Here is a 27029-nt window from a genome sequence, read left to right as displayed (position 1 = left end):
TAGCAAAGTACGAGATTGAAAGGTTCAATGGGAGCAATTTCTCACTCTGGAAAATGAGAATCAAGGCAATCTTAAGGAAAGACAATTGCTTGGCAGCAATTGGGGATCGGCTCGCAGAGATCACTGATAATGCAAAATGGAATGAGATGGATGGCAATGCTATTGCTAACATACATTTAGCATTAGCCGATGAAGTATTATCAAGTGTGGCGGAGAAGAAAACAACTAAGGAGATATGAGAGACTCTAACAAAGCTATATGAGTCCAAGTCTTTGCACAATAAGACTTTCTTAAAGCGGAGACTTTATACCCTTCGAATGGCAGAAACCACGGCGGTGACTGACCACATCAACATAATAAGAACTCTATTTTCACAACTCACTACGTTGGGTCAACAAATAGAGGAAAGTGAACGTGCAGAGCTTCTACTTCAAAGTCTTCCAGATTCGTATGATCAGCTCATTATCAACTTGACCAATAATATCCTTACAAACTATTTAGTCTTTGATGATGTTGCAGCCGCCATCTTGGAAGAAGAAAATAGGCGCAAAAATAAAGGAGACAGAAATAGTTCAAACCAAGCAGAGGCATTATTGGTGTCAAGAGGGAGATCAACGGAGCGTGGCTCCAGTGGGAGTCAAAGGCAAGGGAGGTCCAAATCAAGAAGTAAGAAGACTGTGAAATGCTACAATTGTGGCAGAAAAGGGCACTTCAAAAAGGATTGTTGGTTTAAAAAGGGTATAGAGAATACTGCAGAGTCATCAAAACCTCAAGGATGTGTTGCGAGCACCTCAGAAGATGGGGAGGTTTTATATAGTGAAGCAGCGACAATCTCTACAGATAGAGAAGAGCTTACTGAGGTCTGGCTAATGGATTCAGGAGCAACATGACATATGACTCCTAATCGAGATTGGTTCCATACATATGAACCCATCTCTGGAGGCAAAGTGTTCATGGGTGATAATCATGCTTTAGAGATTGCTGGCATTGGCACCATCAAATTGAAGATGTATGATGGCTTAATTCGTACTATTACAGAAGTGCGTCATGTGAAAGACTTAAAGAAAAATCTTTTGTCCGTGAGACAATTTGATAGTCTTGGCTGTAAGATCCGAACAGACAATAGAATAATGAAAATTGTCAAAGGAGCGCTGGTAGTTTTAAAGGAGAGAAAAACAGTTGCAAACATGTTTGTATTAATGGGAGAAACACATCATGGGGCAGAAGTGTCAATCGCATCAGCTAGTCCTGCAGAAGAGAAGACGATGATGTGGCATCAAAAACTAGGCCACATGTCAGAGAAAGGTTTGAAAGTTCTCTCTGATCAGAAGTTACTCCCTGGGCTTACAAAGGTTACTTTACCTTTTTGTGAGCACTGTGTTACAAGTAAACAACACAGGTTGAAGTTTGGCACATCAACAACTAAGAGCAAATGCATCTTAGACCTGATTCACTCTGATGTTTGGCAAGCACCGGTTGTATCCTTGGGAGGAGCAAGATACTTTGTATCATTCATAGATGATTTCTCCAGGAGATGTTGGGTGTATCCAATTAGAAGGAAAGCTGATGTGCTTGCAGTCTTTAAAACTTTTAAAGCGCGGGTGGAACTTGAACTTGAATCTGAAAAGAAGATCAAGTGTTTGAGGACTGATAATGAAGGAGAATATACCAGTGATGAATTTGACAACTTCTGTCAACATGAAGGTATCAAAAGACAGTTCACAATGGCATACACTCCACAACAAAATGGAGTGGCAGAGCGGATGAACAAAACTCTATTAGAAAGAACGAGAGCAATGTTAAAGGCTGCAGGTCTAGGAAAGTCATTCTGGACAGAAGCAGTCAATACCGCCTGTTATGTGATAAATCGATCTCCATCAACTGCAATGGAGCTGAAGACACCAATGGAGATGTGGACTGGAAAACCAGCTGATTATTCTCAATTGCATATATTTGGAAGTCCTGTGTACGTGATGTACAATACTCAAGAAGTCAGCAAGCTGGATTCAAAATCCAGAAAATGTGTATTCTTGGGATATGCTGATGGAGTGAAGGGGTATCGCTTGTGGGATCCCACTGCCCACAAGGTAGTCATCAGCAGAGATGTTATATTTGCAGAAGGTAAAATACAAATGGAAGAACATAATAGCATTATAAAGGAGACTACAGCAGTCCAGATGGAAAATACTCAGAATCATACTTCTTCTGAAGCTGCACCAGAGCATGAAGAACAAGAACAAATAGAGTCTGAAACTCCTGAAGTTCGACGGTTAACTCGTGAAAGAAGACCACCGGCTTGGCACTCAGAATATGTTACTGAGAGCAACATTGCAACTGTCTTCTAACAAAGGATGGAGAGCCATCAACTTTCCATGAGGCTATCAAAAACACAGATGTATCTATGTGGATGACAACAATGCAAGAGGAGATTGAAGCTCTACACAAGAACAACACTTGGGATCTTGTTCCGCTACCTCAAGGAAGGAAGGCCATTGGCAACAAATGGGTTTACAAGATAAAGCGTGATGGCAATGATCAAGTGGAGCGGTACCGTGCAAGATTGGTGGTGAAAGGATATGCTCAGAAAGAAGGAATAGACTTTAATGAGATATTTTCTCCAGTGGTACGACTTACTACAATCAGAGTAGTCTTGGCGATGTGTGCTATATTTGATCTTCACTTAGAGCAGTTAGATGTGAAAACTGCATTTCTTCATGGAGAACTTGAAGAAGAAATTTATATGCTCCAACCAGAGGGTTTTGCTGAAGTAGGCAAGGAGAACTTGGTTTGCAGGTTGAACAAATCTCTATACGGTCTCAAACAGGCGCCGAGGTGTTGGTACAAGAGATTTGATTCCTTCATAATTAGCCTTGGGTACAACAGACTCAGTTCGGACCATTGTACGTATTATAAGAGGTTTGAAGAAAATGATGTTTTCATCATTTTATTGTTGTACGTGGATGACATGTTGGTAATAGGCCCCAACAATGATCGAGTCCAAGAATTGAAGGCACAGTTGGCTAGGGAGTTTGATATGAAGGACTTGGGACCAGCAAACAAGATTCTAGGGATGCAAATTCACCGAGACAGAAGTAAGAGGAAGATTTGGCTTTCTCAGAAGAATTATTTGAATAAGATCTTGCAACGCTTCAACATGCAAGATTGTAAGCCAATTTCCACCCCACTTCCTGTTAACTTCAAATTATCCTCAAGTATGTCTCCTAGCAATGAAGCAGAGAGGATAGAGATGTCTCGAGTACCATATGCATCAGCAGTGAGAAGTTTAATGTTTGCCATGATATGTACAAGACCAGACATTGCACAAGCAGTGGGAGCAGCTAGTTGATATATGGCAAATCCTGGTAGAGAGCATTGAAATACTATTAAGAGGATCTTGAGATACATCAAGGGTACCTCAGATGTTGCATTATGTTATGGAGGATCAAAATTTACGGTCAGAGGTTATGTTGACTCAGATTTTGCTGGTGACCTTGAGAAAAGAAAATCCACTACAGGCTATGTGTTCATAATTGCAGGAGGAGCTGTGAGCTGGGTCTCTAAACTTCAGACTGTTGTAGCTTTATCCACAACATAAGCTGAGTACATGGCAGCTACACAAGCTTGTAAAGAAGCAATATGGATGAAGAAACTTATGGAGGAGCTCAGGCACAAACAAGAGAATATTTTTTGTATTGTGATAGTCAAAGTGCCTTGCATATTGCAAGGAATCCAACGTTTCATTCAAGAACAAAACACATAGATGTTCAGTATCACTTTGTTCGCGAAGTGGTGGAAGATGGAAGTGTAGATTTTCAGAAGGTTCACACGAAGGAAAACCCAGCAGATGCTTTAACCAAACCAGTCAACACTGACAAGTACATATGGTGCAGATCCTCTTATGGCCTAGCAGAAACGTAAGCAGCATGAAAATGACAAGTATAAAAAGGATAGAAGAATCACAGATGATCATGTGTGAAGACTTGATTAAATCATCAAAGTCTTCAAGTGGGAGAATGTGAAGTCAGCCACCTAAGTCCAGCCACCTAAGTCAACAATGGTGGGAGTCAACAATGGTGGTGAAGCCATCCTTCCTTAGTCACAAATTGTAGGCACCAAACATATGCCACTTGCCTTGCTTTATCTTTTGCAAGACAAAGGCAAGGATGCTTGCCTATAAATAGGCAGTGCATCCTTGCCATAAAAATCACACCAAAAGAGAGAAACAAGAGAGCAAGAAGAGAGAGTGAAGGAGAGTAATCCCACAAAGTTGTGAGGTATTTGTGAGATAGTAAGTGAGGTGTTTTCTCCTAATAATAGAGAGATTTCAGTTGTTCTCCTATTAGTAGAGAGAGGTTGTAATTCCCACATTACTTAGTAAAATCCTTCTATACTTGTCCGTAGACGTAGCCAAATTGGGTGAACCACGTAAATTCTTGTGTGTCTAATTTCTCATTCTTGTGTGTCTAATTTCTCATTTTATCTTGTCCCTTACCTTTTATCTTGTCGGGTTTGCATGCCAGTATCATAACAGCTATCCCCTCCAATTAGAGGCTATGCCATTTATTTTTTGAGCCATGGAATGCTGAAATGTGGGTTGAATTGTCAAATTACAGTAAAAATATCATTAATATAAGGCATTGAGAAAGAGAAATTTAGATTTTTTGAAATCTAGAACTTAAAATGGAAATTTCTATACAATATACTTTTGTTTATTGTTTTTACTTATATTAATTGAAATTCATGTTCTAGATTCAGTTTCATGTGTATTATATGCTATTAGTTTTTATTTTTTTTGAAAAAAAAATCATTGGTGCTCTTGAGTGTTTTCATTTTATTTTAAAAAATATATCGAGGAAGGTGTTCAATAATGAGGTGCATGTTTGTTTCTACGGCTGAATAATAATGTTTTCAAAAATTAATTTTTTTATGTTTTTTTGTCATTTTAATATGTTGGTGTTCAAAATAAATTTTTTAAAATAAAAAATATTATATTGATATATTTCAAATAAAAAATACTTTTAAAAATAACAATTAATTTTATTTTTCTCATTGCCTATTTTAATTTATTACTCTTTGTTTGTTTTTTAAGAGGATTTTTTGACTAAACAATTACCACAGTAATAGTAGACTTGAAATGTCTATTAATAATTAATAAAGTTTCATTCTATTCTTTGGGTGCATGTTTGGATTTAGGACTATATATTATTAATTATAGTCCATTTCAAAGTCAAAGATGTAGTCCATTTCAAAGATTATTAATTATAGTCCATTTCAAAGTCTATTAATTATAGTCCACAGAAAATAATACATGTAGTCCATGCCACATTTGGTGAGAAATTTCTAAGAAGATAAATCTTTCTAAAATTCTTTAAAAAAAATTGGTGATTTAAATTTTAAATCAGTTAGGAATCATAATTCTAATATTTCATAATTTATTTTATATATATTCCGTGCTCTCGATATACTAAAATAAATATTTGCGGAAGTCCAAAACTATCTCTATCAAAATAGGACAAACCCATCACACACTCACTTTTGAAATATATATCTGAAATACAGCAGGAAGGAAAATGCAAAACGGCACGTATGTTTCTTGGTCATGCTAAGAAAAAAATCGACACTTTCTTTATCATTACAAGTTATTATTTTCTTTCTTTTGAAAAGCAATTTACTGTCAAATTTAGCTGATGCCAGTTCGGAGAATCCATCAAAATCCCATTGTAGCTCCTGCACTATCAAATATATAATATAAAGCATCCAAAAACCATCTGAGGTTAACATATAAGAAAATCAATTGTATAAAACCCCATCAGACAGAACTTCTCTTTTGATGAATGAGCGATTTTCATTTGTCAAAGAACGACTTAACAGGAAATTAAGTTCTACTCACAGACAGAGAGAATCTTGTATAAGTTTAAGATCGATCTCCTTAAGATATTGACTTAAAAAGACAACGTCAGCTGGTGGGACAATATTTATGACCACGAAAGCTCTATTTCTGAAGACGCCCTCAGGATTTTGGTGAGTCTAAAGAAGGGTTCTGAGGGAAGGAAGCGGGGGGGTTAGAGGTGAAGAGAGAAGGGCATTTGTGTGTGTTTTGTTAGTAAAAAAAGATGCCACCAGTGTGCCTTTATGCACAATAAAAGGATGCCTTCTGAGAACTGTTAACACTTCTTTTGGCCTTCAGTAAACCCTGAAAGATTGAAACTTTTTATTTTTGCTTTTATTTTTTTATTATGGTAGAGAGTACTAATCAAAAGAGTCATTTAGAAGATAACCCTTGAAAAATTGAATGATTATTTACAGGAAAATGAAATGTATGCATTGCAAATGAGATAAGAGGAAACATAAAAAACATAATAGGAAAGAGCGAAGGAATCATTGATGTGTAATTGTCCACATTTAAATATTGTCATGAGGTCATTACCAGTATAGTTGAAATTATGTTCATTTTACTTTAGTTAAACTGATAATTTATGCAAAATCGAAGAAAAATTAGAATTTTAATTCGGCTGCACCTTATTAAAAACAAGATAATTTCTTACGAGCCAAACAATTCCAGTTATGCTGAAGGAAAGGAAATTTATGAAATCTACTTTTCACTAGCTAGAAGACTACCGACAAATCAATAAATCCAAAGTCTTTATTCTTTAGATCTCTGATGAAGTAGCTTCATGTCCTTTAGACCTCTTGATGAAAAAATTATCTCCCATCTATCGCTGTTATAGTCACATTATTCACGGAAGGTACCCCAGCTCATCAATGGTCTTTGTTCTGCCATGTTTCTGCCTGCAACAAAAGCAGCAGGTTGCTTAGGTTCTGGGAGAGCTGCTTGTTCATTTACAATCATGTGGATAACATCAGACATTGTAGGCCGATCAGCAGGAATTTCTTGGACACAAAGGAGTCCTATGTTTATGTATCTCAACAGCATAGAAGTTGAAGGAGGATCTCCCAGGCTTGGATCCATCAAGTCCAGAGCTTTATTAGAATATTTCCATAACTTCCATGCCCATTGTATAACAACGCAAAGTTGCATCGTTAGGGTGGAGACTAGGAAAGTAGTCAAATAAAATTCAAGCAGGAAGAAAAAGAAAAAGGGAGTATATGAAAGCTCCCCACATGTCCAAGAAGATGGAGGGAGTCGCTGTGGTAGAAGCTAGAATTCTTCTTGCCGCTCACAATCTCAAGTACCAGCACCCCGAAGCTAAACACATCAGATTTTATTGAGAAGAAACCCTCCATAGCACATTCAGGGGACATATAGTTACTAACATTTGAAAAGGTCAGCGCAGATCGTGTTAAGAGTAGCATGTCCTGGAAAACAGAATTTAAGAAACGTACTATGTTCCAACGACCCTGCTGGTGTTTGCTTGAGTTTCATTGCCTCCAAAAATTCGAGCCATCCGGAATCGGATATTTTTGGATTCATTTCACTGTGTAATAGAATATTGCTAGGTTTTAAATCCCTGTAAATGATTCGTAACTGTTGCTACCAATTTTTTATTTTATTTTGGGAAAAATTTCAAAAAAACCAAAATATAACAAAAAACTAAAAAAATATATTCTTCAAGTCTTTGCGTCATCTGTAGTGTTTTTTTCTACGCGTTCTTGTTAACCCAGTTCAAAAATGTCGTTTTCAAATATTAATGTCTGTCTTCCAGAGAGAGACTGGCCACTCAAAAGGATATCACCTCCGATGGAAAAGCAAGTCTTGTGAGAAACGAATAGCAACAGTAGCACAAAAAGCAAGAAACCTGGCTTTGTCATGACGCGCCTCCTCTTTAATTCGTGGGATTAATGGTGTTTGAACAAAAAATCCCCTTTGAATTTAGCAACTATGAGAATACTCTGTCTCTAACATATAATTGTTGCTATCAGCTTTCCCCATAATTTTCGACGTTGACTTGGACTTCACGTTCGCACTATCCCCTCCAATTTAAGGCTTTGGCATTGTATTTTTCGAGTCACGTTATCAATAATATACTGCATGAAAGAAAGAGAAATTTAGATTTTTCAAAGCCAAAAACTTATAAATGAGAAATTCTATATAGTATAATTTAATTAGTGTATTGTATGTTTTTTTTTTTTTTTGAAATACAATAATGCTTATAATTTATTTATTTTTGAAAAGAATTGAAGAGGAGAAAATAAGGGAGTGTTCAGTAATAGAAAATATTTTATTGGATAAATTATTCTTTTCTTATTCGTTTATTTTTTTACTAAAATATTTTTTTATTAGTAGCATGTTTGTTCTTCTTCTTCTTCTTTTTTTGAGAAAAGCCCCTTTGTTTTTTTTATTTTGGTCCTTTTCTTTTATTTTTTTAATACTATAAATTTAATTACGGTTTCATTAAATCAGTCTGTAATTTAATTCTGAAATTCAAGCAAACACCTTAATTTTGAAGAATTTCAAAACAAAAAAAGAAAATATCATCACAAAATATCACAAACAACGTGTGAAAATATATAATTGAAAAAAAGAAATCATTTATTAAAACATAAAATAAAAAGAAAATGGCTCTCTGTCATCCACAATGCATTGTGAAAGGATACATGCAGGCTGTCGTATGTGCAAGAATTTCAAAGTGCAATTGAAAAAAAGTTGACACTTTCTTGTCGTTACAATTTTCTTTCGTTAGAAAAGAAATTTACTGTCAAATTTAGCTTAATGCCAGTACTGGGAATCCATCAGAACCCCTTCTAGCTCTTGCATTATCAAACATCTAATAAAGCATCCAAAAACCATCTAAGATTAACATATAAGAAAATCGCAATGGTCTTTTCAATTCTATAAAAACCCCATCAGAGACAGGATTTTTCTTTCATTTATCGAAGAACAACTTAACAGGAAAATCCTACTTCCAAACAGAGAATCTTGTATAAATAAAGACAAAAACAAGCAAACAGACTTAGTATTGTCAAATATCTAGTGGCAACTCCTTAATTTTGTTCCTTAATAAGTGTATCTACACCAGGCAATCTTCAACATATCAGCACCCCCTCAGCAAAACCAGTTATTCAGGCCCTCTATGCAATCAGGGTGACGAGCTGCTTGGAAGGAAGGTATTGGACTGGCTGTGTCAGTGTTGGCCTGTTGGGCCAATTTAGCCTACTCAACCGCTTCAAGCCTTCAGCTAAGGGGACAGCTTTATAATGTGACCACATTGCCTTTTCTTTGAAATAAAAACATGTACTAGCATTTAGTTGCAGGTAGAAGGCGACGATCGCTTTCTTTTCTTCCCATGCTAATATTCTTGTTGCTGCTTTAATCTCTCATGCCAGTTTGGTTACAGGGATTTCCAGCAGTTTCCATTGCAGGTGAGCTTTTCTAGCCTTGGAAACAACATCTAGTCTGAATTCTGATAGATATAAGCAATTGGTGTCTTGAAGAGTTTGTTTGGTGCACAGGCAGCAGTCGAGTTATCAACATCTGACGGGCTAATTATGTGGTATTATATGATCAATTTGTACTGAAAGGAAGATGAGTTTTTAATATATTTAAGATTTGAATTAAATGTGTTCTATGAATACTTGATTTGATGTTGTTCGTGTTTCAATACAACGAAAATAATAGGAAAAACTGAAACAAACAATTGTACGATTCAAATCGGAGAACTTATACAAATAAGCTTGGTCTACGTTCCATACTCATAGCTTCCTCTGATGAAGTAGCTTCATGTCCTTTAGACCTCTTGATGAAAAAACTATCTCCCATCTATCGCCGTTATTGTCATATTATTCACGGAAGGTACCCCAGAAGAGCTCATCAATGGTCCTTGTTCTGCCATGTTTCTGCATGCAACAAAAGCAGGTTGCTTAGGTTCTGGGAGAGCTACGTGTTCGTTTGCGATCATGGATATAACATCAGACATTGTAGGCCGATCAGCAGGACTTTCCTGGACACAAAGAAGCCCTATGTTTATGTATCTCAACAGCGTAGCCGTTGAAGGAGGATCTCCCAGGATTGGATCCATCAAGTCCAAAGCTTTATTAGAATTCCATAACTTCCATGCCTATGGTATAACAACGCAAATGCTGCACCATTAGTGTGGAGACTAGGAAAGTATTCAAATACAATTCAAGGAGGAATAAAAAGAAAAGAGGGTGTATGAAAGCTCCCCACATGTCCAAGAAGATGGAGGGTGTCGCTGTGGTAGAAACTAGTGTTCTTCTTGCCGCTCACAATCTCAAGTACCAGCACCCCGAAGCTAAACACATCAGATTTTATTGAGAAGAGACCCTCCATAGCATATTCAGGGGACATATAGCCACTAACATTTGAAAAGGTCAGCGCAGATCATGTTAAGAGTAGCATGTCCTGGAAAACAGAATTTAAGAAACTTACTATGTTCCAACGATCCTGTTGGTGTGTGCTTGAGTTTCGTTGCCTCCGAAAATTCGAGCCATCCCGAAATCGGATATTTTTGGATTCATCTCACTGTCTAATAGAATGTTGCTAGGTTTTAAATCCCTGTGAATGATTCGTAACCGCGAGTATCTATGTAGATACAGAAGGCCTTGAGCAATTCCTTCGATTATCCGAATCCGTGTACCCCAATCTAAGATTTGTCCTCTGTTTGCATCTGTTTATATTTTATACACAAATCTGTTATAAATTTCTTGAAGCATTTGAAAAGTTAATGAAATTAGAAAAAAACTAAATGCTGACCAAAGAGAAAGAAATCCAAGCTTTTATTTGGCATGTACTCATAGATTAGCATTTTCTCATCCCGTTCAATACAGGAACCCAGTAGCCTGACAAGATTCCGGTGCTGGAGTTTGGCGATTAGAGTTGTCTCATTTCTGAACTCCTCAAGCCCCTGCCCAGATCTTTCTGAAAGCCTCTTCACTGCTATTTCCAGTCCCGTGGGTAATTTGCCCTATTAAATGAATCAAAAGTCATTCCGAAAGTTCATTCAAAATATTTTAACATTTTTCTTAGGATAATCAGCATTTCTCATTTGAACGTAAACTTACCTTATAAACAGGTCCGAATCCTCCCTCTCCTAGCTTATCTGAGAACTGTCCTGTTGCAACTGATACGCTCTCATAACTGAATAATGGAAATTCTATATTTTTACTCCATCTTTTCTTCCGATTGTCAACAGAGCTAGATTCATTGGTAGTTGAGTTAGGATCGGCATCGAAATCAAAGCGCAATAAATTGTGACCTGTACGTTCCTTCGCTGTTTCAAGAAAAATATAAAAATAAAAATGATTGAACACATTCACTTTGTTGAACAATATCCAGCTATTCTGATAATATCAAGCAAAAAAGGTAACAACTTCAGGTTAGCATAACCACAATTCGGACGTTAAAAGGTATTCTAAATGTCAGTTGTTTTCATAAATAAGAAACTTTGGTGTTTGTTTGGCATAAAATATTTTACCTTCTAAACATTTTATATGGATAAATTTCTTGTAAGATATTGTGATTGTATTATTTTTCATAAAATATTTTATAAAATTTTACGAGATGAGAAATATTTTTAATAAATGAACTAATATGAAGGTTAACTATAAAATAATTTATATTGATCACTCTTCTTGTCAGATATTTTACAAGAAACAAACATATATAAATAAATAAAAAATAAAAACTTATTTCGGTAAAATATTTTATGCAAAACAAAACGTTTCTGTCCCTCTATCTCCAACAAAATGAACCTTACCATCTGCATACCTAAGACATAATTAATTACAAAGGAGGGCTTTTTCTAGTCACCTAACTTGAGGGTTAATTAAAGTCTACCAGGAGACAGCAGAAATTAAAGCAAGAACAGGATGTACCTTTGTGTATGAGCTTTCCCTTGCGCAGACAGCTGAAGTATGTGAAGAGGCCTAAGGTAATCAGAGTTACTGGAACAGCCACAGCCAAGGTTGTCCGTATTTTCCATTTGATATTGCCTCCTTGTAAGCAAAGATAAATTATTAACCAAATCATAAACCAAGAAATTTACTATTAACGCCTTTAAGATGTTTTTATTTTGATAGAAAGATATGGGAAGTTAGGTTATGTCTTCCACACTTCTCTACAGGAAACATTTCATCCACCATTTTATCTGGAGAGACTATGCTGTTATTTTGTAAGAAATCATTGCTCAACATCTATTGGATCATTTATAACTATATATATAAAACCTTTCTACCTTACCTGTTCGGATACTGCCACTACCAATCTGAGGTTCAAGCTCAGAAGCAGCAAGTCTGATGTAAATTTCTGCTCCAGCCCTCCCAGCAGCAATCTCTGACTGTTTTAAGTTTATAAGATCTCCTTCCCATAAAAAACACCCACTGCTATTATAGGCATAAGCCACGCAATAACAATTTTTCATGCAATACAATCTACATCTTGCAACACTCACTTTTTGATATGCTTTTGAATTTTCTGGTAATGTCAGAATCGACATCTTCAGGAACCCATCTTTTTTCCCAGTACTTTTCTTATTTTGACACTGCAAAGGAGATTTCCTAACACAACCGCTTGACCAATCATTTTGTACTAATGGTTCAAAACCTTTCAAGCATTCACAAGAGCTCGATGAGTTTCCATGAAAGACTCCAAAAACCCCGCATAAACCATAAACACCAGCTTGGTCACTTGGCTGGGACCAGAATTCTGACCAATTCCTAACACCTGCTAACCAATTTAATTGTTTGATTTGTCCTGAAACATCAATCACGTATCTTGAGAGCATTTCAGCATTGTACACAGAAAAGGTGAAATAGCTTTCATTTTCATTCGATATATAACTATAATTGAAATAATAGTTCAAATTCATCTCAGGAACCATGGAAAATCTTTGTCCATTCCAAACCCCACTGCTCCAATACATGTGTGACCTGTTCCACTCTATAAAAATCTGACTACTGCCATTGGGGTCCATCGTAATCGAGAACATACCTGGTGCAGGATCTTCTGGGTTTTTCCAGGAAATAAGCTTCTGCACTTTCCCAGTGTGCTTGTTGATTCCAAGCTTTCCACCAGGTAGCAATGTATCAGTTGGATTGTCAAAACTCTGCCAGTAAATAGCGGATGGGTTTGAGCCATCTTTAATGACAAAGTTTCCATTATCAAGAAGTGCTGCTTGTGCTGTACTGTTATTCGGCATTGAAGATGCAAGAGCTGTTGACCAAACTGTTTTGGTGAAATTTGTCAGTAGGACAAGAATGCCATCCGGTGACAATTCAAGCTTCGATGAAGCAGGGTTGTTTAAAGGGCTCTCCCTGTTTGCCACCCAAACAATCATCTTATCTGCGAAGTTCTTATACCATATTCCTAGGTAAATGCTAAAAGAAGCGGCTGGCTTGAAGAAACCGAGTTCAAAAATGCCGTTTTGAGATATTAGAGTTTGGTTTGCAGAGAGAGATTGGCCAATCAAAAGGGTATCACCTTCAATGGAGAAGCAATTCCAGTGGGAAACGAATAGTAACAGCACAAAGAGTAAGAAACTTGGCTTTGTAATAACACACATCCTCTCTAATTTGTGGAATTTAGGGTGTAAAGCTGTGACTGAGTATGGATCAGAGAACGAGGGAAAGAAAAACAAGATATCCCTGGTGAATTCAGCAACTACGAGAATGCTTTCTTTGATCATATTGCTGCTATCAGCTTTCTATATAACAGCCACATTGATTTGACTTGACTTGGACTTTACTGTTATGCCGTGTCCCTTAATTGTTTTTCAGAAATCATGTTAAATTCAAGTCATGAAAAAAAAAACCAAAAAATTTATTGTATTGGGCCATAGTTTTGTGACTTTTTTCCAGCTTGATAACATATTATAGCCGAAAATTAAACAGTGTAGGCTGCCGCTATATATGTTTCAACATGATGTAAATATACAGTATATAGACTCGTAAAAATGTTTATGCCTTGAAGTCTCGAAACATTTTCCTCCTGTTAGAGAACAGAAAAGTAGAGTCGAGTTTTGAGAGTAAGCCCATCCCAATTATTACGTTGAAGGAGGAACATTAAGCCAGGGGCGGCGGAGATTCTTCTCGTTTACGGTGCCAAATAGAGTCTCCCTCGTCGTGAAACACTCCTTGACTTCGAAATCTACAGTCTTGTGCCCCCGCTTCACTGCTGGGTGGCCTGAAATATTTTTTTCAAAGTCAAAAAAATAAAATAAAATTGTAGGAGTTAATTAAGAATTGAAAAGATAGCAAGAATCTCATTCTAAAATTAATATTAAATTAATTGATATCCAATGAAATAATATCTTAAATATAATTAAATTTATTCTACTATAATTAACTTTGATCAAATTTTAAAAAAATTAAAAATCATGAAGGATTGTACAATATCCTACTTTATTGACCGCAACTTCAAAATTTATCATCTCCCTCCAATAGACATTGAAGGTATTCATGAACCAGTTTGTGGATTTCTATTCTATGGAAACAATATTATTTCTGGTGCTATGGGAAACATCATGCGATGATGTATGGATTTCTATAAGCTAATTGTTCTGCACTTCTTACTTACTTGGTATAGCTTATTACATGGAGCGTGAGGGGGAACTGAGTTTCTGTTTGGATATGTGTTCTTGGATTATTGTTGCATATTTATCTCTTGTTGCGATAGCTATTACTATTTTCTTGATTTATCCAATCAATCAAGGAAGTGTTTTTTTGGATGGGATGCCTTTATAAACCTCTGCATAATATTATCTGGAAATAAATTCAAAACTGAATGATATTTAATGGGGAAAAAATTTTAAAAATAAATAAAGACATTTTTAAAAGAACCTAGGGTGGGCTCGATGGGCATGCTTCTAGCCCAAACAAAGAGCAGTCCTGTGCACGTGACCTAAATTTTCTAGCTTTTTTTCTTAAAAAAAAAAAAAAAACAACAACAACGAGACGATGCCTCATCTCTAGTTTGATTTTGGCTGCATCAGGTGGTTGGAAACTCGAGTTTCCAACTGAAAGGACACTAAACCTGTTATTCAGGCCCTCTATGCAATTAGGGTGACGAGCTGCTTGGAAGGAAGGAAGGAAGGTATTGGACTGGCTGTGTCGGTGTTGGCCTGTCGGGCCTATTTAGCCTAGTCAACTGCTAGCTTTATAATCTGACCACATTGCCTTTTCTTAGAAATAAAAACAAGTACTAGCATTTAGTTGCAGGTAGAAGGGGAAGATCGCTTTCTTTTCTTCCCATCCTATACTTGTTGCTGCTTTAATCTCTTATGCCAGCTTGGTTACAGGGGTTTCCTGCAGTCTCCATTGCAGGTGAGCTTTTCTAACCCTGGCAACAACATCTATTCTGAATTCCGATAGATATAAGCAATTGGTGTTTTGAAGAGTGTGTTTGGTGCACAGGCAGCAGTCGATTTATCAACATCTGACGGGCTAATTATGTCGTATTATAAGATGAATTTGTACTAAAAGCAAAATGAGTTTTTAATATATTTGTATAAGTTCCAGAGCAGGTTGAGCCATACAAAGAGCAGAATGTACCCTAAAAATGCCTTTCAAACATATGCACTAACCTAAGAAAGGCAACCAAATAGTTCTCTCCTGTGCAAAAGATTCTTAACAGCTTGTGATTAAGGGGATCCATAAAGTAGTCAAATTGGTATCAATAGCCTTTGACTTCAATTTCTAAGTATTTGATAAATAAAATAAAATACAAAACAGACAAAATGGAACAATTTCTAATATAAACCTCTTGATGAAAAAAAGAAAAAGAACAAGAAAAAAACCGAACCCCACCACGCATTGGAATTGGAGTCGTCTATCATTATAAATCCAATGATATCTTGGTATCGAAAGAAAATATTATCTGGCATCTATCGTTGTTATTGTCACATTATTCACGGAAGGTACGCCAGCAAAGCTCATCAATGACCTTGGTTCTGCCACGTTTCTGCCTGCAACAAAAGCAGGTTGCTTAGGTTCTGGGAGAGCTACGTGTTCATTTACAATCATGGGGATGACATCAGACATTGTAGGCCGATCAGCAGGACTTTCTTGGACACAAAGAAGCCCTATGTTTATGTATCTCAACAGCATAGAAGTTGAAGGAGGACCTCCCAGGCTTGGATCCATCAAGTCCAAAGCTTTATTAGAATTCCATAACTTCCATGCCTATGGTATAACAACACAAATGCTGCATCATTAGTGTGGAGACTAGGAAAGTAGTCAAATACACATCAAGCTGGAAGAAAAAGAAATGAGAGTATATGAAAGCTCCCCACATGTCCAAGAAGATTGAGGGAGCCGCTGTGGTAGAAACTAGTATTCTTCTTGCCGCTGACAATCTCAAGTACCAGCACCCCGAAGCTAAACACATCAGATTTTATTGAGAAGAGGCCCTCCATAGCATATTCAGGGGACATATAGCCACTAACAATTGGAAAGGTCAGTGCAGATCACGTTAAGAGTAGCTGGTACTGGAAAGTGGAATTCAAGAAACTTACTATGTTCCAACGATCCTGTTGGTGTTTGCTTGAGTTTCATTGCCTCCAAAAATTCGAGCCATCCCGAAATCAGATATTTTTGGATTCATTTCACTGTCTAATAGAATGTTGCTAGGTTTTAAATCCCTGTGAATGATTCGTAACCGTGAATATCTATGTAGATACAGAAGGCCTTGAGCAATTCCTTCTATTATCCGAATCCGTGTACCCCAATCTAAGATTTGTCCTCTGTTTGCATCTGTTTATATTTTATACACAAATCTGTTATAAATTTCTTGAAGCATTTGGAAAGTTAGTGAAAGTTAATGCAATAAAATGCTGACCAAAGAGAAAGAAATCCAAGCTTTTATTTGGCATGTACTCATAGATTAGCATTTTCTCATCCCGTTCAATACAGGAACCTAATAGCCTGACAAGATTCCGGTGCTGGAGTTTGGCGATTAGAATTGTCTCATTTCTGAACTCCTCAAGCCCTTGCCCAGATCTTTCTGAAAGCCTCTTCACTGCTATTTCCAGTCCCTTCGGTAATTTGCCCTATTAAATGAACCAAGAGTAATTCTGAAAGTTCATTCAAACTATTTTAATTTTTCTCTGAAAAGGTTAGAATAATCATTTGAACCTAACTTACCTTATAAACAGGTCCAAATCCTCCCTCTCCAAGCTTGTCTGAGAATTGTTCAGTTGCAACTGATACGCTCTCATAACTGAATAATGGCAATTCCATATTTTTACTCCATCTTTTCTTCCCATTGTCAACAGAGCTAGATTCATTGTTAGTTGAGCTAGGATCGGTATCGAAATCAAAGAGCAATAAATCGTGACCTGTATATTCCTTCCCTGTTTAAGAAAAAATTAAAAATTACTGAACACAATCACTTTGTTGAAATATCCAGCAATTCTGATAATATCAAGCAAAAATGTACAATTTCAAACATTAAATTAAACGGTATTCTAAACATCAATTGTTTTCATGAATAAGAAACTTTGGTGTTTGCTTGGCGTAAAATATTTTAACAACTTTATATGGATAAAATTTTACTAAGCTTGGTATGTAATGATATAAAAAATACAATGGTATTAGAATGATTAAAATGTTTTATGGTGATGAGATGGTTGTGATAGTGATTACTGGTTATGGTTATAGTGGTAATAAAGGTTCAGGTGGGGATGGAGGGGGGGGGGTGATAATTGTGGTGTGGTGATGGCGGCAGTAGCAACAAGGATGGAAGCAGACACCGCGTTAGTAGTTACAGTGGAGGTCCTGGCAGCAAGGTAGTGGTGGTTGAAATCATTGCATGATATTGTGAGTAGCTCAGTGTTAGTAAAATATTTTATAGAAATTTGTAAGGTGAAGATTACTTTAAGTTTAATGATAGACTGTAAATTTTAAGGGAAACACACACACACACACACACACAATATCATATATACATATTTCAGTGAAACTCTTACACAAAACAGTCTCTATTTCAAGTTTTCAACACACTTACACACACACACAACTAACTCCAACAAAATGAACCTTATTATCTGCATAGCTAACACATAATCACAAAGCAGGGCTTTTTCTTACTTTTCATCACTATAACTTAAGGGCTAATTAAGTCTACCAGGAGACAGCAGAAATTAAAGCAAGAACAGGATGTACCTTTGTGTATGAGCTTTCCCTTGCGCAGACAGCTGAAGTATATGAAGAGGCCTAAGGTAATCAGAGTTACTGGAACAGCCACAGCCAAGGTTACCCATATTTTCCTTCTGATATTACCTACTTGAAAACATAGATCAAATATTAACCAAATCATAAACCAACACATTTACAATTAAAAAAAATTTTGAAGTAGAAAAAAATGGAAAGATAGGTTATGTAGGGACATTGCGTACACCCTTTTATCTGGAAAGACTACACCTTATTTTGTGAAAAATAGTTGCTCAACATTTATTGGATCATTTATGGCTATATAGATACAACCTTCTTACCATACCTATTAGGCTAAACCCACTACCAGTCTCAAGGTCAACTTCAGAAGCAGCAAATCTGATGTAAATTTCTGCTTCAGTCCTGCCACCAGCAACCTCTGCCCGTTGTAAGTTTATAAGAGCTCCATCCCATAAAAGACACTCACCATTATTATCATTATAGGCATGAGCCATGCAAGAACAATTTTCAATGCAATCCAATCTGCATCTTTCATAACTCACTTTCTGATATGCTTTTGAATTTCCTGGTAATGTTAGATTCGACATCTTTAAAAACCCATCATTTGACACTGCAATATTTTTCCTATGTTGACAATGCAAAGGAGACATCCTAAGGCAACCGCTTGACCAATCATTTGCTACAAATGGTCTAAAACCTCTGAGACATCCACAAGGAGTTGATGAATTTACATGAAAGACTCCAAAAGCCCCGCATAAACCATAAACATCAGCTTGGTATTTTGGTTGAGACCAAAAAAGAAACCAATCCCTAAAATCTCCCAAAGAACTGAATTGTTTGATCTGTCCTGAAACATCAATCACGGTTCTTGAAAGAATTGAGGTATTGTACAAAGAATAGGTGAAATAGCTTTCATTTTCATTTGATACATAACTATAATTGAAAATATAGTTCAATCTCATCTCAGGTACCAAGGTAAATCTTTCTCCATTCCAATCACCACTGCTCCAATACCTGTGTGACCTGTTCCACTCTATGAAAAACTGACTGCTTCCATTTGGGTCGATCCCAATCGAGAACATACCTGGTGCAGGATCTTCTGGGTTTTTCCATGAAATAAGCCGCTGCACTTGCCCAGTGTGCTTGTTGATTCCAAGCTTTCCACCAGGTAGCCATGTGTCAGTTGGATAATCAAAACTCTGCCAGTATATGGCAGATGGATTTGAGCCATCTCTTACGACAAAGTTTCCATCGTCAAGAATTACTGCTTCTGCTTTACTAGTATTCGGCACTGAAGATGCAAGAGCTGTTGACCAAACTGTTTCGGTGAAATTTTTCAGCAGGACAAGATTGCCATCAGATAACAATTCAAGCTTCGATGAAGCAGGGTTGTTGGAAGGGCTCTCCCTATTGGCTACCCAAACAATCGTCTTATTTGCGAAGTTCTTATACCATATTCCTAGGTAAATGCTAAAAGAAGCGGCTGGCTTGAAGAAACCGAGTTCAAAAATGCCGTTTTGAGATATTAGAGTTTGGTTTGCAGAGAGAGATTGGCCAACCAAAAGGGTGTCATCTCCAATTGAGAAGCAAGTCCTATGGTAAACGAATAGCAACAAAAGCACAAAGAGCCAGAAACAAGGCTTTGTCTTAACACACATCCTCTCTAATTTGTGGGATTGTGGGTGTAAGAAATGTAACTGAGAATGAACCAGAGAACGAGGGATGAAAACAAAGAGAAATCCCTTGTGAATTCAACAAGTATACGAATGCTTTCTTTGATCATATTGTTGCTACCAGCTCTCCCTGCAATTTTTCACATTGACTATGGCATTGCACCTTTTAGTCATGTGATGACGACATGTGGGTTGAATTGTCAAATTACGTTGAGAATATCAATAATATAAGGCATTAAAGAAACTTAAAAATGAAAACTTTTATATGGTATATTTTTTGTTTATTGTTTTTACTTAAAACCATTTCCAAAACACGCTTGTCTTCAAAGTTATTCTATATATTCTTACATGAATAAATTCTGTATATTTCGCTCATCTTAAGGTATAGCCTTCTTTTATTTATTATTCTTTGTTTCTTAAGAAAAAAATTTCACATAGTCAAATAAAACCACGTGCAGAAACAACCACAGTACTAGTCAACTTTAATTATTGAAATGCCTGTTCATAATAAAGTTCTATTAGAGCGTATTAGATTTAGGACCATTATTACAGGACCTTTCAAAATCATTGATAAATATATGTAGTTAAAGTAGTCTATGCCGTACGTGTAAAAAATCTCAAATTTAGCTAATGCCAGCACTGAGAATCCATCAAAATCCCACTCTAGCTCTTGCATCATCAAATATCTAATATAGCATCCAAAAACCAAAAATCATATAACAAAACAGGAGAGGACTATTTTCTAAGTTTAAGATGTCTTAAAGATACTGACGTAAAAAGAAAATGTCAGCTGGCGGACATTTATGGCCACGAAAGCTCCATTTATGAAGACACTCTCGGGATTTTGGTGAGTCTAAAGAAGGGTTTTGAGGGAAGGAAGAGGGGGGGCTCAGAGGTGAAGAGAAGGGCTCTGTGTGTGTTTTGTTAGTTAAAAAAGATTTGTACCACCAGTGTACCTTTATGCACAATAAAACGATGTCTTATGAGGACTGTTGACACTTCTTTTGGTCTTCAGTAAACCCTTAAAGATTGAAACTTTATTCTTCGTTAAATACTAAAACATTAAATCCATAGAGGAAAATCATTCCTTTTTCCAATTCTTGAAAGAATACATCCACTTGCATGGGGCCAAGGGGGCTCATAGACATTGCATACCCTATCTTGTCATGAAAGTCTGCGGACTCCGGAGTGTGTCTAGGCACTGCTTAAAGCATCAATATCACCTTCCCCATCATTCGCGAATGAGTTGGGTGTAACTACTACTACCATGTATCCCCTGGCTATAATATATATCATAATATGCTGGTGTAAAGGCAAGTTGCAGCCTCTATAGCCAGGTGAATCCTCATAGAATCAACCCTTCATGAGAAATAACACAGAGTCTGCTCCCGGTGGGCTGTGATGTAGTGGATTGGGGAAAGAAAAAAGTGAAACAGTTGAAAGAGTGTGTTGTCGATTGAGTGGCCAGGAGCCTCCTTTGTTTCCACAACCAAATGCTAAACCCAGCCAAATAAAGGAAATGACACCATGAGGGGAGAAGAAAAGGGAGATGAAAGTGAAAGTCAAAAGGAAAAATCAAGTTCAAATTCCAGAAAGAGGAGTTACAGTGAGACGAGTATGGAAGCAGGGGCAAACGAAGTCACAAGCCAGGCAGCATATAAAGTGGCAGGCAAATTTTTTATTCTTCATAGGTACAGGAATGCTCTAATAAATCCCCTCGATCAACTTCGAAGACTTGAACCTTCACTTAAACTGCGTTGTGTTACAGAAGTGACTGTAAACACGGTGATCCTTCAGTTTTCTGTTACATCCTATAATCTTTCATTCACCATACAGTAAACCTGAGATTGTTAGGACATCCCTGTGAGTAATTTTTTCTTTTCCTTTCTGATGAATTCCCGGATGTGAAAGTAGTAGTATCACAAGGTAGTGGCATTTTTACCTCACAGCTGATATGTCTATGATTTTTCTTGTATGCTCTCCATTTCAGTTTATGTTTAATCATAATCCATCTATTCTTGATTATGGAACGTTCAATCTCTCAGTCAGAGAACACAAGCTAGGAAATCTCGAATGAAATTTTCTTAGTAAATGAAGCATAATTTGCTATGCTTTGATGGCTAAGGACATTGCTTCAGGATGTGGGGATCTCTTCATTCTCCTGTACGTTAGCCCCAGTGACATTTGGAGCTCCGAGAATGCTTATTTGCCAATATAATTTTAGGTGGAGAGATTTGGGCACACACCAACTCTCAAGCCCTCTAGCCTACAGCCAACGCTTCATTGGAGCAGAGGACTGGTTATAATCTTGAGTAATGCTAATCATGCATAATATTGTGCATGATTAGCATTACTCTAATCTCTTCTTTTGAAAAATCATAGGAGTGGATATCTAAAGCTTTGGAAATTGCAACCAAGAATTTAGAGCTTGAAGCACTCACAACTTCTGATTGAAGGGGTTTTGAAGATTCGCGGCTGGATTGCAAACTTTAGCAACAATTCATTGCAAATCAAAAGCACTAAATTTTTTTTTCGAAGCTTTTCAAAACAAAATGCTTGCTTGAGTACCCCAACTGTACAAAATTTGCAGTTTGACATTGCTTGCATTATCCAACTGTAAAAGAAAAGGGAAGAAAAGAAAGTATGCCCTAATCTAATGCAATACCATGTATCCTGTCATTCTTTGGTCCATTGCCTACATCTACAATTCTCAATTCCTTCTCAGCTCCAATAGTTGTTGAAGTTATTAACGTTTCCAAACTTATCCGCTGTAGGGTTAGGATTCGCAGGATGAATCCGAGGCATCCAAGTAACTTTCTGCTGCTCATAAAACTGCCCACCAATTAAATTTGCGTTCTCCTCTATACAAAAAGTAAAGTTCTCCTCACCGCTAATGTCTTTCCCATATAAAGTTTCCTGGGAAGCTTTCTTACTTTCAGGACTAACTTCCTTGTGGAGATTGACCATTTTGTTCAGCGACCCAACCATTTCCATATGATACTTCTCATGATAGCTACCAGCTTGCATGTCACCGAGCAGTTGATTTTCGACGTCTAGAGCTTTGGCCGCATTATTATTCATCACAGCTTCCTGACCAAGATTTGCTAGGTTGTAGTTTTGGAAAGGAACAGTTGGATGCACCTGAGTTGATTGGACAGAAGGAACTAGACCTTGATTCCTTGCTAAAGCATCTGTGTAAATGCTCATCCCTTGACCCCAGTATGACATCCTTTGATTCTCAAGGACATTGCAGCTATCTGAAGGTGAAAAACACATGACTATGTTACCACAAAGATGGAGTTATTAGTTGTGCAGAACTAGAATCTTATACAAAAGATGTGGTTCGGAAGCAATACACTACCTGATGCTGGTGTAGGCATCTCCTTAAGAGATGACAGGCCTTTATGTCCATACGGTTGCTTATGCTGCGCCTGGTCATTATGTCCATAAGGTTGCACATGCTGAGTCTGGCCGATATGTCCATAAGGTTGAATATGCTGAGTCTGGCCTACATGTGAAGGAAAATTCGGAAAATTAAACTGCATTCTGAGGTTGAAATCCTGCCCTCTGTGATTGTAATCAAACGCAGAACCTGGATTGCCACACGAATTTGAACGAAAGAAGGGATTTTTCAGAGTTGGAAAAGACTGCTTGCTCAGCTCAAAGAACCGTGTTTCGCAAAGTAAAAGGTTCTCATAGTGTTTGTCAAGGTATTTATGAGGAAACGTAAGATAATGCATCCTGAGAACAGAATAATCATCAGCAGAAAACGTTAGACCTTGTAATGAAAAAATGTACAGATTCCTGTTAGATCATACAACTTCTATTGACCAAGTGGATGATACCATTGATGTTCACCTGAAAATGGAAGCCTGCCTTCCAGTGAAGTCTTTTGCTAGCTTCCAAATGGCCTGTTTCCGCGGCTGCGGATCAATTTCCTCATGGAAGGTAGGAGGCCGGTTTAGCTGCAGAAAACTCAACTGCATTATAACGGGACTATCCATAATTGAGAAACTTAAATTGAAGCCCTAGAAAAACGGATCAATTTCCTCATGGAAGGTAGGAGGCCGGTTTAGCTGCAGAAAACTCAACTGCATTATAACGGGACTATCCATAATTGAGAAACTTAAATTGAAGCCCTAGAAAAACAGAAAATACCTCAATTTGTAGAATTCCTGGCTGATTCTTCTCCATTACAGCATTTATTCCACTTATATCACTCCATTGAATCTCAATCTTGTATTTCAGACGCCCTTGCAAGAATTCCCACACAAGCTTCTTTTTAATAAAATAACATTTAGCCATCAAATCACCTTCATTCTTAGACGCTCTCTGCACACATTCCATCAAATATTATCAGGGAAGAATCTGATGCGAAATTCATGTCACAAGTCTTTTTAACCAAGAATGTGATGGACATTCACACTGAAACTAGTCATGTTCATGCCCGTGTGGACGCATGTCACGAATGGTAACGAAACAGATGTCCGAATCATGTCATTTCTTTTTCAAAAGATATTACCTGCCATTCACCGATTTTGATAAATGAGGCAGCAAAGTTGGAGGCCTTCACCCTGGAAGACATTGACTTCTGGCCAAAATCACTGCTATCCATGCTTTGGCCACTTGATGCTTGGGATACCCCAGCTTCAATTGTTCTAACATAGTTTGGATTTGTTATTGAATCCATCCAAGTTGGTGGCAGACTGAATTGTAATCCAAGTGGATTCAACTGCATAAGCTTTCTAGCCATCTCATTCTGTTAAGAAGACAGAAAATGAAATTCAATATTATAGCACTTGGCATGCAAAAAGAAAGAAAATAAAAGCAGACAAATCTTGCATGAAGATTGCAAAGATATACTGAAATCCCACCACCCTTTCCATTAAAGAACAAAATATATTATATATACACTTTCAAATTCAATAAAATAAAATTAATAGTTAATTATATTTTATGTTAAATAAAAAAAAGGAGGAAATGACCACTTATTAAAAAAATAAAAATAAAATCTACAAATAGCAAACCCCATCAAGAAAAAAGGAAGAAAAATTAAAGGCGCTGATGATATCATCATGGAAAAAGAAATGCATGTTCACATGTCACTCAATTTAACAAACACTCAAAAGCAACAAACACCAAGAAAAGAGGCAAAGAGAGCAATAAAATCTTGTGAATATACACTAAGATCATACATCAAAGAAGCAAAACCCTCCATGCAAAAGCCAAGAAACACAAAGAAATGAGGCAAAGAGAGCAAGCAAATCTTGTGAACTATATACTAAGATCACACACATCAAAGAAGCAAAACCTTCCATGCAAAAAACAAGAAACGAGAAGAAATGAGGCAAAGAGAGCAAGAAAATCTTGTGAACTAATATCACACATGCCAAGAAACCATTAAAGAAAGCACCAAGAAATGTCAAAAGAAGAGACTAAAACTCATCTCAAAACCAAAAGACTAGCAAAGAAAATGGAAAAAAGCATGATTCTTGAATAAAAAGCAATCATAAAGAAAGAAAAGAAAGCATCTTCAAACCTGCTCATAGCTCTGTTTTGGTGTTTCTCTAATTATCTGGTTTGTGTCAAGAACAATCTCATTATTTTCATCATCAATATCTCCAAATAGCAAACGCATCCAATCTAATGTATCATCACCAATACCGTCATCATTCTTACCACCACCATCACCCTTCAAATCGAATCCATCAAGCTTTTCAACCATGGTGACTTTTACAAAAACCCCACTTCATATATTCTCTTTGGTTAGTTCTTGATTGCATATACACTAACCTTTAAAGGTCAAAGAGTAGTGTATATGCAAAGATTGGCTCTTTGGAGGAAAACAGGGGAAACAGAGCAAATGAGAGAGTAACAGGGCAAATGAGAGAGTTTATAGGGAGGAGTAAGAGAGAAAGTGTTGTGTGTGAATAGGGACTAGGTGTTTCTGTTTATGGGAACCAATCATTAATTCCTTAAGTGGAGTAATTTGAAGCTAATTTGTTATTTCTTGGATTACTCTAATTATAATATATTTTTATTTTCTTTTTTTAACCTTAATCATTTTTTTATTTTTGAATGTAAATAATAAATTGAAGGGGAACATGAGGGAGATAAACTGAATTTTTTATTTGTTAGTTATTAATGTTTTATGTTGTATAATTTATCTTTATGTTCAAGTCAAATTCTTAGGTTTATGTCCTTCGAATTTTATAGCATTTGTTTTTTTTTATTTAATTAATTTTATTTTTAAAAATTAATTAAATGAAACAATTATAGATTTAACAAAAAGTAAAACATGATATGGTCGCCTGAAAATATCTCATCAACCTTGCATGAGTGATTCTAACATACATCAGATACAGAAATCTATTTGTATCAAAATAATATGTTTAGACTTGCTTTATTGAAATGATTAGTTTTGGAAAAACAACGCAGAATTTTATGAATTTTTTAGTATTAAATTTACCAAAGCATGCAATAATTATTTTTCTTATTGATGTTTAAATTTCATTCTTACTTGTATTTTATGGTGATGTCATAATCTTGGCTTTGAAAACCTAAAATGCAATTAATTTAACAACTTCATATGTGAACTACAATGTTAATGACAAGTGACATGAACAAGTAATTTATGGCATCATTAGATCAAATGACAGTAAGTTGTCTTAAAATCAAAGGTTTCATGCAGCCAAAGAAGAATTAGACTCTTAATTAAAAAAAAAATGAATCTATTTTATTAGTTAATTATAAATTTGGGAGGACATATGGTGAAGAATTTGAAGTTTAAGTATTATTTTTGTAATCTAGTAAGGCCCAGGTTTCCCCCTTAAGAGTGTGTATCTTTTCATTTAATAATTTATCTTAGCATTTTTGGAGTTTTATTATGATTAAGTGTTTTTTTCTAAAATAAATACAATAAGTCTTCACATATTTGTGATGCTATAAACTTTAATTTCCTCCTGCATTATTATGACTTGGAACAATATATCTCACCGGAATTATTTCTATTTAGACAATTTAAGTGGATATAAAAGGTGATTTAGTTGATAATCACTTAACATCCAAATTATTTGGATTTAATTCGGAATTTAAGACAAATTATCCACATTAAAACTAAAATAAAAATAATATTTTTTTATTTCTTAGGATATAGTCTAAGATTAGTCCTAAGGATTGATCTGGTAATCAATAATTAGGCATGCATATTTATTTTTTCTAGGTTCAAATTTTAGAGAAAATACTTCAAAAATTTATTAAATTTATCAAAGT

The 27029-nt window shown here is 36.3% G+C and overlaps 2 protein-coding genes across 3 annotated transcripts; both read right to left on the bottom strand.

Annotated features, from left to right (window-relative positions):
- Window positions 1-9463: 9463 nt before the first annotated feature.
- Window positions 9464-19950, bottom strand: LOC18098593 (uncharacterized). Its single transcript, XM_052452918.1, has 14 exons — window positions 18410-19950; window positions 18076-18192; window positions 17056-17264; window positions 16751-16961; window positions 16428-16665; window positions 16206-16353; window positions 15796-16095; window positions 12158-13619; window positions 11794-11913; window positions 10981-11189; window positions 10673-10883; window positions 10349-10586; window positions 10127-10274; window positions 9464-10016 (listed from the first exon to the last, which is right to left on the bottom strand). Exons 1-14 carry the CDS (start codon window positions 19740-19742, stop codon window positions 9708-9710), a joined length of 5253 nt encoding a protein of 1750 aa, XP_052308878.1. The 5' UTR covers window positions 19743-19950; the 3' UTR covers window positions 9464-9707.
- Window positions 19951-22234: 2284 nt separating this feature from the next.
- On the bottom strand, window positions 22235-25611 carry LOC112327581 (uncharacterized). 2 transcript variants are annotated; one of them, XM_024601443.2, is made up of 7 exons: window positions 25297-25611; window positions 24280-24516; window positions 23916-24089; window positions 23616-23722; window positions 23350-23498; window positions 23119-23265; window positions 22235-23014 (listed from the first exon to the last, which is right to left on the bottom strand). In XM_024601443.2, exons 1-7 carry the CDS (start codon window positions 25480-25482, stop codon window positions 22479-22481), a joined length of 1536 nt encoding a protein of 511 aa, XP_024457211.1. In that variant the 5' UTR covers window positions 25483-25611; the 3' UTR covers window positions 22235-22478. The 2 variants fall into 2 exon arrangements, with proteins under 2 accessions (XP_024457211.1, XP_024457210.1); XM_024601442.2 differs by having other exon boundaries at window positions 23119-23498.
- Between the last annotated feature and the right edge of the window lie 1418 nt (window positions 25612-27029).

This window comes from Populus trichocarpa, chromosome 5, assembly GCF_000002775.5.
Source record: "Populus trichocarpa isolate Nisqually-1 chromosome 5, P.trichocarpa_v4.1, whole genome shotgun sequence".
Classification (NCBI taxonomy): domain Eukaryota; kingdom Viridiplantae; phylum Streptophyta; class Magnoliopsida; order Malpighiales; family Salicaceae; genus Populus; species Populus trichocarpa.
Note: the sequence above shows the minus strand (reverse complement) of the source record. Positions and strands in the feature narration are given on the sequence as shown.